Source organism: Sander vitreus, chromosome 9, assembly GCF_031162955.1.
Source record: "Sander vitreus isolate 19-12246 chromosome 9, sanVit1, whole genome shotgun sequence".
Taxonomy (NCBI): Eukaryota; Metazoa; Chordata; class Actinopteri; order Perciformes; family Percidae; genus Sander; species Sander vitreus.
In genome coordinates, this window is record NC_135863.1 from 4,951,694 (window position 1) to 4,963,032 (window position 11,339).

The 11,339-nt window shown below is 39.9% G+C and overlaps 1 protein-coding gene across 4 annotated transcripts in view; it reads left to right on the plus strand.

The window, feature by feature from the left end:
* The first annotated feature begins 414 nt into the window (after positions 1 to 414).
* Positions 415 to 11,339, plus strand: part of hps3 (HPS3 biogenesis of lysosomal organelles complex 2 subunit 1) — a 19,340-nt gene continuing 8,415 nt past the window's right edge. The window contains exons 1-15 of one of the 4 annotated variants that reach the window (XM_078258408.1): positions 415 to 502; positions 1,631 to 1,783; positions 1,906 to 1,977; positions 3,928 to 4,021; positions 4,252 to 4,325; positions 4,790 to 5,002; positions 5,757 to 5,829; positions 6,299 to 6,381; positions 6,860 to 6,974; positions 7,530 to 7,686; positions 7,793 to 7,875; positions 8,538 to 8,712; positions 8,902 to 8,983; positions 9,082 to 9,239; positions 9,447 to 9,548. In XM_078258408.1, the coding sequence (XP_078114534.1) occupies positions 1,733 to 1,783; positions 1,906 to 1,977; positions 3,928 to 4,021; positions 4,252 to 4,325; positions 4,790 to 5,002; positions 5,757 to 5,829; positions 6,299 to 6,381; positions 6,860 to 6,974; positions 7,530 to 7,686; positions 7,793 to 7,875; positions 8,538 to 8,712; positions 8,902 to 8,983; positions 9,082 to 9,239; positions 9,447 to 9,548 (1,532 nt within the window). In that variant the 5' untranslated portion in view covers positions 415 to 502; positions 1,631 to 1,732. Of the gene's footprint in view, positions 507 to 1,630; positions 1,784 to 1,905; positions 1,978 to 3,927; positions 4,022 to 4,251; positions 4,326 to 4,789; positions 5,003 to 5,756; positions 5,830 to 6,298; positions 6,382 to 6,859; positions 6,975 to 7,529; positions 7,687 to 7,792; positions 7,876 to 8,537; positions 8,713 to 8,901; positions 8,984 to 9,081; positions 9,240 to 9,446; positions 9,549 to 11,339 lie in introns of all 4 variants that reach the window. The other 3 variants (XM_078258410.1, XM_078258409.1, XM_078258411.1) reach the window with 3 other exon arrangements.

An 11,339-nucleotide genomic window follows, 5' to 3' on the forward strand; every position in this document is an offset into this window, starting at 1 on the left:
TCATCCGCATGCACGAGAGTGTACCGGAGTTTACTAGTTTGTTCAGTTTCGGTTTGATGGCAATCAATCGAGTGCAGATCAGCCAATAGCTAAATTGAATTGCAATAGCCGGGATTCAACCAGTAGAGGGCAGGCGATATGCATCTACTTCTAATGTAGTATTAAAATACTTTGCACTAAAATGTTAAGATTTGGACCTGGTTCCATCAACAACACTAGTAAATTCCCATATTCATTGGTGTTGGATTTTAGTTACTCTCTGAAATGAAACAAAAATAATAATAAAAAACATAACAGAGTCAGATCCACCCTTTAGATTATGTCAGCTCGGTTGCCAATGAGAATGTCAAACGCAATACAAGCAGGAGTGTAAACCAATGAAAATCGAGAGTGGGCGGGTGCTTTGTTGTTGTGGTTGACGGTTCACTTCCTGCTTTACCTTATAGCGTGAAATAAACTGCGGCAGTAAAAGGAGAGAAGAAACCGAAGACCTGGCAGCGAAGTAGGTACTTTACAAATAATTTATCATTGCTTGTTTTGTACAGATTATTTAACTGTAGCCCGTCTGTAAATACAGTGTGAGTAAACCCAAAAGAAAATGTGAAAATATGAATTGAATGTGCACACCCTCTGCTGCTCACAAGACTGTGGCATGTGATATCGATTAGAGAATCGCACACTACAGTCCTGTTTCAGCTGATGGACTGCCAGGGTATGTGTGTTGCTCATTTTATTTTGATACGTTCACTTTGATGGATTGATTCAGAACTTAAGTTTATCATATATTTGACTGAATACCTCGATTTTGACGTCGACATCGAGGTATACAAATGTGAGGAGTGGGATGATATTTTAGAGGCGACTAGTGGTGCTTTTTTTTTTTTTAGAAGAGATTGAGCTATACACAAGAACGTTTTGAGAGAAGTTTTCGGTTGATATGCAGAGCAAACAGGAAGGCATTCACTCAGCATTTTACAAAAAATATTGCATAACAACAATGCTTTAAATACCACAAACTAAATTCCATTTATCTCCATTGCACTGGCCATGTGAAGTTCATATAAATCTTAAACATCTTAAACAGTCCAAAATGCAAAAATATCAAATTGACTGTCACATGACAAAGAAAGGCAGCAAATCCTCAAATCTTAGAAGCTGAAACTGGATATTTATCTTTATTTGCTATCAAAATAGTTGCAGATTAAGTCTCTGTGTACCGATGAATCGTCCAGCAGCTTCATATTACATGTTAAATGGACGTTTTCAAGTGTCTAGCATCCCAAATATGTAATATCTGAAAATTAAATGTGCCTATATGTGAATGTATCTAAAGTAAGATGCCATAAAACCACAAACCAATGTGAATTTTCACACATTAGATGCTGATGTAGATGTGATGGAACACGAGAATTTGACCTATGATAAAGTCCCATGTTATTTACCTGGTCAAATAAAAGCAAGCCTATGTGCAAAGTTGTATACAAGAGGCAAATGAGAATTATTATTTTTTTTTGTAATTATGTGAACTGACCCATTTACCTGTCCGATAACGAAATAGAAATTTCTAGTGGTATCTATAAACTGTCCAGCTCTAATAAGCTTGTGTTTTGTTTGTTTTTAATGATGATAGGTGTCCTGTTGGATGAGACCTTCAACACACCCAGACAAAGTGGAGTTAAACCATTTAATTTCCACCCTGGACTGAATCCTCATTCCAAGAGGCGGACCAAACATGGTGCATGTCTACAACTGCCATCCTTTCGCCTCACAGCAGATAGTACAGGTAGGTGGAGCCTGGATGATACTGACAAGTTGTTTTTTCCAATGCTAATAACCACTGATCATCCAAATTCTATTGTTTTGTGTCTGTATCAGGCTAATGTACGTTCCCTCTCTGTGTCTCAGGTGGAGCAGGAGCCTGGACTGGTCTGCTGTGGAGGTGGAGTCTTGTTTGTGGTGGCTGCTGGTGGATGCAAGGTTACTTTTAAATATGTATATCTTTAAACCATAGTTATCCTGTTTTTTGAATTTATTTGTGTGACAAGAAAAACTAAACCCTCTTTGATAAAACCTTTTTATACCTCATTAAATGGATATTCCAGAACTATTGAAAAGCTAATATTATTCCTTTATATACAGTATTAGTCTATATACACAACCTTCCACTTCAGGGTTTGCTCCGTTGCCGCCGGAAATTTTGCCGTATGTCCTTCTTTTCGTCCGGATGTCCGTTACCTTCCGCTTTCTTTGTGTTGTAATTTTAAACTCCATTGGATTTCTGAGGACTATGGTTAACTGCTCCTCAGATCTCTGCAGGGTAAATCCAGACAGCTAGCTAGACTATCTGTCTAATCTGAGTTTTCTGTTGCACGACTAAAACAGCTTTTGAACGTACACATGATCCACCAAAACAAGTTCCTTCCCGAGTCAATTTTGCACTCCTTAGCGCTGCCCAAAAGGATTGTGATTGGTTTAAGGAAATGCCAATAAACCAGAGCACCTTTTTCTCCCATCCCAGAATGCTGTGTGGACTAGCTAGACCCTCCTCCGCAGCGCTGTGGAGGAAGGTCTGGCAATGTGAGACTAATACAGTAGCATTGTAACCTCATAAATAACAGACCTAAATGTCTGCAGATTGTGGGAATACTCATGAGTCACAGCACTCAACAGTTTATCTTTATTCTTAAAGCTCCATTGTGTATTTTTTTTGAGTTGATTCTTAGCAAAAACCCCTTTGTTATTTCACAAATATGTGCTCATTTATGTGTAATTACTTCCACCAACTAATCAAAGTATTCTTGTAAGCGTAGAATCTGCCATTCAGAATCATTCAGAAAACATAGGAGCGACTCGCTCCTATGTATTCTAACATGTTGCGCCTCCATCTTTAAAATACATTAGCCAAAGAGGGACATACCTCTGCGTTTCACGCTTTGACACTCAGTGGCAGCGTGACGAATGCCAGGGAGGGGGAGAAGATTACTCAGCGACTGCCGGCAGATTTGAAAGCCGGTTGAGGATGGAGCATCACGCGCATTCTCTGTGAGTGGCCAAGGAGGTTAAAAAGAGAATTAAAACGACAACGCGACAGGCAAAGACCAAAGTTAATATTGGAGTAGTTTTTCCAAGATGGAAAGAGCTCATAAGGAGCCAGGATTTTAAAAGGGACACCGAAGTTGCCCGCTTTCTTCTAAAAAGGTAATTCTGCCTATTTGTGTCAATTCAAAGTTTTATAGTTGCTACTTGCTTGGCTAAATATAGCATGGTTGTGCATAACGCTAGAACGACGTCTAGGATACTTTTCCTCGCGCCAATGATGAAAAAGGATTGTCTACCTTGTAACATAAACGTAATCATATGTGTCGTGATTTCCCTGGCAGACAACTCACATCATGCAGTTGTAACACAGACTAGCTACTAGAATAGCTGCGTGTAAACGATGGAGATACTAAGAGCTAATTTCGGTTTCATTGACATTGTTCATACTGCTCAGAGACATATATTAAAAACACAAACCTCCGTTGCTTCTCTCCTACGCTGTAAACATTGCCGTACACTATTAATCTCGTACAATATACAGAATAACGATAGCACTGATACTTTACTAACATTAGCTTGCGTATGTTTGGGAACCTGATAGATGACGTTAGCAATGAAATGGTACCAAAATAACGTAAAACTATTATTACACTGGAAGGAACACTCACAAAGTCGTACTTCTTGGAATAATACGGCCACCGTAGGAGTTTTAACTCGCTCGGAATTGGGGGGGGGGGGTTAGAAAGTAATATTCAATTGGTGGGCATATACAATTTCACTGCTAGATGGGAGAAATTATAACACAATGTAGCTTTAAGAGATTACCTTTGGAGATGGAAGGTTTCTGCAGTATACTGACCACGTTGTGATGTGTTGAACTCAACCAAGGTGGAGGCCTACAGTGTGGAGCGAAAGGGCTGCCCTTTCATCTGTCGCTTTTCCACCATGGGCACTGTGAAGAGCATCCAGCACAGCAAGATTGGTAAAAAAAAAAAAAAAAACACAAACTCTCTGTCATCCTCTGTCTCTCTGCAACAGCAACTACACAAGTATCGCTATATTCACCTGTAGCAGTTTATTTGTTGTTCGCTTTATATGCGAGCAAGGCAGCCGGCAGCAGTCATGGTTACAGTTACAGTGTGAGTTAAGAGAGAATTACATTTTAACACAACTTGCTTTTGTTTTCCTTTCTACCTCCCTCCCGACATCCAGGAGATTACCTGGTGACCATAGAGGAAAAGAACAGCGCCACCTACCTGAGAGCCTACACCAACTGGCGCTACCAGGTACACACTGACCAGCTTGGCTTTCTCACAAGTACTTTATATCATAGTGCTATGAAATGTAAGGACACCTTATTCTTTTTCTTTCTGTCTTTGATATGATTTGAGATACAAATATGTGATCTTAATTTAGACCATATTATCACTATGTTGTGATCTAACTAGGGAGTAGAATAAAAACATACAGCAGCTTTTATTAAACAAAAAATAAACTAGAAAGCAATTTATCTATGAGGGAAAATGCCTGTGATGACAACCAGGTACTCCATTGTGGCATTAACATTAAACCTGGTTTACTAATGTGTGTGTGGAAATATACCAAAGACAAATTAGCTTTTTATATGCTATGAATTCTATGAATGTCTGAATATGAAGCTTTGACATGATTTTTGATCTGTATATCTACTGCAATATTAACTTCTTTACTCCATGTATTTTTATGTACTTATTTCTTGCTTTCTATTCAGGCGGAGGGGAAGGCTCGTGTCGGGGTGCGTTTGTTGGGCCACTTGCTGCGTGGGGTGTCTGTGCATGGCGGAGTGCAGATGGAGATCATTGAGATCCCTCTGTCCGAGCGTCCTGTTGCTATGGCGTGTTGCTCAGTAACAGGAGACCTTCTGGTCGGTTGCGAGAACACTCTGGTTCTGTTTGCTTTGAGGAGACAGAACCAGCAGAGCCTGGTACGAGTTTACCTCCTCTGTAGACTTTGTATAGTTTATCTTAATTTAAAAACTGATTTTTACTTTCTTAAAGCAACACTAGAGAACTTTTTGTAACTTAAAATAATGTTTCCAAAATCGTTTCAGTGGTTCATCAACTCGTAACGGTGAACGGCACTTCTGCATTCGCTTTGCTGCTCTCCATCGGCCATAACTGCACCATGCAAGTTTGCTGTTGCAATTCTGCCAATTCCAACCTGTAGGGGGACCGAAGCGTAAAAGTTCTCTAGTGTTGCTTTAATATGATGCAATTATATAATAAATGATTCCTGTAATTCCTGAAACAAGTTGTTGGAGAGGGGCGTAACAAAATGAAGGATTATTCTGAAGTGTAAATTGTTGTATTATTAGTTAAAGAGAGAAGAGCTGTTTGATTTCATAGCAGAGGCAGGCGGCCGGGATTACCTAAAATATTATGGTTTTATTGGTTAGATCATATGTTCAGACCTACTGATGCAGGATGAGGTCACCATTTAAGAAACACTGTTACAGTTTCAAATTAAAATGTCCATTTCATTATGTCTTTAAGCGTTCAAACGGTATTAAAATATCATATGTGGTACCTGTATTAGACATCTTATTTTATCATGAGGTTAATCTCTCCTGTAAAGCATGCTTTGTCATCGTCAGTTATCTACTACTACCTAGTGGGCTCTTATTGAAACAGTAAATGTCGCAGTGGCTTAATGTTTCTTTCTCTGGAAACCCCCCGCAGAATCAGAATCAGGGTCAGCAGATCCCTCAGAGCACCTGGCCGAACTCTGAGCAGAGCTCCAGTCAGAGTCAAGGTAACGCATGGAAAGTAACACATAATCGTGAACACATTTTCCGGCAAAGACTCATTTTGTACCAAAACTTGTATGAAGTGCATACTTTGTTAACTGGAGAGGGTTATTCCAGTTACCAAAAGAAATGAAAAGAAAATTGCTTCTGCCATTCTCTCCAAGTGCATTACTTGTGCAGGCTCTATATATTAAGAGTCCTCACATAGATAATAGTCTCTAAGAATGTGAGACAAAATTAGATCTCTATGTAATTCCATCATTATGTGTAACTGTACGTCCATTAAATCCTCAGCACTGGTCACTGGTGTCTTCGTACTGACCTTAAATGTGAACAATGTGCTTGTAAACAAAGCATATTACTGTGTGACTAGTGTTGTAGGAGGTAACGGGCTGTGATAAAAGAAAAATGTCGTCTTTGCTGACTCTTCCATGGTTTCCTGCTCCGACTGATCTGTCCTTTCTTTGTTTTTAGGTCAGACCTTAAGTTCAAACCAAAATTGCCTGGATTTTGAACGCTCAGTTATCCTGCATCTTCAAAAGCTCAAGCCTAAAAAGGTACTTCTTTTTCACTTTTAATTGAGGTTATTTTTTTGTTGTATTTTCCTCATAGTTCAATTCTGTATCTGCTTCACAGTCTTACTAGTAAATAACACCCATACTAACTGGTCTGGTATTTGGTTTCTGTTGTCGAGTATGTGCATAATCCCATTTTTATCAGATACTGTTATAAATGCATGAAAAAATATCAGTCCTATATTCACATTGTGTTTTCAGCTTTCAACTCTTTTTTTATCGTTGCTGAAAACTGACATATGTTAGTGATCATCAGTTACAACAATTATAAGTTGGCTGTATGTACTGTACCTGGAACAAAAGACAAATAGAGGGAATATCCTAAGTAGTTTTTCCGATAGGATCATTTCCGAAACGTGAGACTCAGATTTTGTTTTTGTTTAGGTGTTTCCGAAGTTCAAACTTCTGATATTGATATTGCCGTTGGCTTGGTTCCTTTGACACCTCCTCTGCCCTGTAGGTGGCGCTGTGTGGAGGGTATGTGGCGGTGCATGCGGAGCTGGAGGTGCTGGTTCTTAAACTGGATTCATCCTGTGAACAGAATACCTTGGACGAATCATCAGACACAAAGAAAAGTCAGTGCTTGTTGCCCTCTGTAATGATTGATGCCATCTCTGCATGTTTTTTGGGTATGTTTAGGTTACAGACTGTAAGAAAGCATGGATGTACAATCAGTGACGTACATTTTAGGTTTCTGAAAAGACGTTTTGGGTATTGCATTTGGGTTTACTATTGGTGGCAGTTTTTGTCTGTTGCGGATCCAGAAAATCTAATTTTGGGGCAAAGGGACGAGGCCTCAGTGGAGCTGAGGTTGGACCAGGAAAGTGGCAACCACCACTGCTGAATGTGATTGGCTGAAACACTCCAAAGGCACTCCAAAACAAACTTCATCATAAATGATTTTCAAAATTGCCGCCATGACGCACATATTGAAAGAGGTGAAATCAGAGAGAGAGAGAGACCCTAATGTCATGTGGAAAAAAATTTTTGACTTTCGAAAGAGAATTTCACTTCACACCTTCACAAGAGCTTTAGTGTGGCGGACCACACAACCGAGTCATTTGTGATGTGTTTGTCTGTGTACTTATGTGTGTGTGTGTGTGTGTGTGTGTGTGTGTGTGTGTGTGTAGTAGATGATCTGGAAGACCAGGCTGACTTTCTGGTTCTTCAGCGACACCAGGAGTTGCTCGGTGATCGAGCTAAAGACTGTGACATCCCTGTCAGCATTGAAAAGACCGGGCTGGAGGACAGTACAGGGCAATACACGCTGTCATATGTTCTCTTCAGGTGTGTGCGTGGATTTCTAAAAAAGTGTTTGGCCTTTAGATCTTTACAGTGAGCGTATTGTTGCTATGTGAGGCGTATTTTAACTCGTGTCACTTCTCTCTTGCAGGCGTTTTACTCCAGACTTCTTCCAGGACTGCAATGTGGAGGAGACTCAACTCCACTCCCTACAGCTCTACCCGCTGTTCACCAGTCAGTACACCAATACAGTATGAGATGCGGAGATGCATATATTATGGGTGTCAGTATAAAAGCAGCATCTTGTCACAGGATTGGGATTACTACTCATTGTATTCCCTGTATGTCAGAACAATATAAATAGAGATGTAAACGGAAAACTTTTGATCAAACCATAAATATATTCAGGCCAGTTATACCGGAATTTAACTCCACTGAGCTGTCTGCTCTGTTGCAGCAAAGCCCTGCATAGCATTCACTGCAACTCCATCCCACCTTCAAGATCTGCTTTTCTAAAGAGAAATCCTGCCAGTTTACGTCAGTGCAGTTTCTCTTCTTTCAGGAGTTAAAAAATATGAACATCATGAAAACAATCAGAATAAGGCTGATTGCTACCCTGGTTATCGGTAAAATCACATATAATTCTAGCATATTCATGAAACTTTGGGCTTAATTTGTAAATCACAATCCGTGGGTGGCTAAGACCATGTGATTTTCTGTTACTGGCTAAACAAGATTTTAAGGTTTTAGGACAGACACAATAACTGTGTACATGAATTGGTAACCACAACATTGTTCACATAACTCCATCAAAGCTCTGGACAAAGCTTTTAAGTGGACCTTGATTGTTTTGGTCAAACTTAGTTTTCTGCTTCTGTCTTTCTCTCTCTCTCCAGGTAACCAGTCAGTGTCTCTGGAAGAACCAACATGTGTGTTCTGCTTCTTCTCTCTCCCCATCGCCGGCTACCTGTACAGTCTGAAGGGTGGCGTTGAGCTTCTCTCAGCCTATCAGTATCCAGAGAAGGTCCTTGAGGCGGTGCTAACAGACCACCTGTTGCACGTCATAACAAAGTAAGTCTGCAGTCTGATTTGGATATGGAAAGCAGTTCATCTTCACTGAATCACAGTTTGTAAAAAAACATCCCCATCCATGTCTGGACAAATGATTTAAAGTAACGTTGAGTTATTTAAGACGGAATATGTTTACCACTGTAGTAGTAGGTTTGTATCTATTTATTGATTTATGTGTGCGTCTGGTAGGAATGCATTGCAGTGTTTCACAGTGCGCTGTTCAGCAGTAGCAGCCAGGATTAAAGACCCCTACATCGATACCACCATCAAGGTATAAGCCTAACCTTAAAGCTTTGTAGCCTCTTAATTCATTTACCGAATGGTTCAGTCTCTATCTCTCTCTCTCTCTGTGTGTGTGTGTGTGTGTAGGCCTGTCCACCCTGCAGCATGGAGGTGTGCGCGCTCAGGATGCAGCTGTTTATCGGTCTGCGCTCAGTGTGTGTCTACGGCCGCCATGTTATCCTGCTCTCCATCGCCGACACAGAGACACCAGAAGAACCCGAACGCACCACACATCGCAGAGGCCTGTAAGTCACACACACACAAATATATAAACACACATGACTATGATAGTGTATAAATCATACACCTTTCAGTTTGAAAAGCTTCATCGGATATGTCATCAGACACCTCCCTGCGGGTACCAGAATACTTTATCAGCCCTGGTGATGTGTGTGTGCAGGCATACGTGCATTTATAAACCTGTTTACTGTGTGTGTATGTTGTTATTTTAGCGAGTTGAAAGAACACGCCTTGCTGACTGGTATTTTCCTGGCGGTGGGAATCGATCCCGCAACCACGCCGGCTCTGGAGAGCCTTCTATCACGCCCCTTTCTGTAAGACAAACCCGACCCCCAACCCTCAACCCCACCGCAGTCTCAGTTGTCACTTCTAGGCCAAGCTGCAACGCCAGGACACCATGGAAATACTCGCCTTATCAGATGATTGCCAACCGAGTCCTCATACCAACCCTTATTCTATTTCACCTTTAATGTTACAGAACAAACCACTTTTTTCCTCGCAGCTTCCATTTAGCACTTTATTTTGTGTTATATTTCACTTGCCCCTTTGAGCTGCCTTGCATCAACATAAATGATTCAATATTCATTAAGGTCTGTTACAATTAAATCAGAAATTCAAGCATTTTCATAATTTCAGACTCTCAATTCTGTAATTATGAAGTTAATCATGGATGTATATCGGTGCCACTAATCCGGTAATTAAACTGCACATGACCTTCTGATGTAAAGTTAATGAAGAATAACAAACCATATTGAAGTTTTGAAGTGGATATTGAAAATCCACAACCTTTTAAGAACAATCTTTACTTTTTAATTACATTTGACAGCAGCAATTGTTTCGCATTAGAATAAAAAAAACATTCATGGTCTGCAAATGCCTTGAAGACTCTTTCTTGTCTTTAAAAACAAGTTTCTCCATATAGCAATCTACTCAAACCCTGAAACAGCCAGTGATTTCAGCTTGTGGTTCATTCTTGATCTGACGTTCTGCGTGCCTTTGCTGCTCGGTTTAAAAGTGACAACACTTTTTGTTTTAGTCCCCCACCGCCCACCGCCTAACTGCCCCCAGTGTGTGTGACTTTTTCCTCACAAACTAATTTATCTTTGGACCAAAATAAGAAGATCTGTTTTTGATTTTACTCGGCTAACCTTTATAATCCAGCTTTACAGGACAGGTTCCTGGTTTCTAAACCGTACATACACACACACACACACACACACACATACATACATACATACATACATACACACACACACACACACACACACACACACACACACATATGCATATTTATTTTTTCAATATGTATAAAAATTAATAATACATACATTTATAATTCCATTGTGGGATTTAGATAGTTGCACCATCTCCAAATATGGCTGCTGCCAATAATTGCAGGGACAGGGCCGCACCTTGTAAGTATTTAGTGTTGGGCATCACCATCATCCGTGACCTCCTTAATGGATAATTCTGGATCTTACCCACACCGCCAAATATAAGAAGATGTCTTTGACAGGTAATGTGGGAACTCCCAAAACTTCATATCTGGTGTCAGTCTGTCCTTTGGATAACCCAGGTGTGATTGTAAACTTGCTGAGATAATTCATAAAGTCTCTCTCTCTGTTTTGTTTGTAATTTGTATTAAAAATCAAACTACACGTCTGAGGCCACATGCCATGACTTGTGTGACCAGCTGCCACAGCATGAGCTACAGGAGCCCCAGATTACCTTTCCACATTGTTATTCTGTTCACTAACTATTCACTAACCATTTGTTTGTTTGTGCATAATATAGTAATATGTTTTAGTATTAGTCAGTAGATTGTGCTGGATTAGATAGCAACTGTACCCAAAAGGTTGTTCTTTACTGTGAGTATAATGCTGATGCAGACAGTAGTATGAAACCCTCTCTGGTTAATTTATTATTTATTAGTATTTATTTATTAGTTTCTAATACATGTGCAATGTCATAAAACGTAAGCAGGAAGCATTTCTCCACTTGGTTCATGGAATACCTGTTATTGAAATGTTCAGTATACTGATTGTGCATGTTTTCAGTGTATTAGCATCTTCAAAGATACATTCACAGATTAAAAAATGAATAAT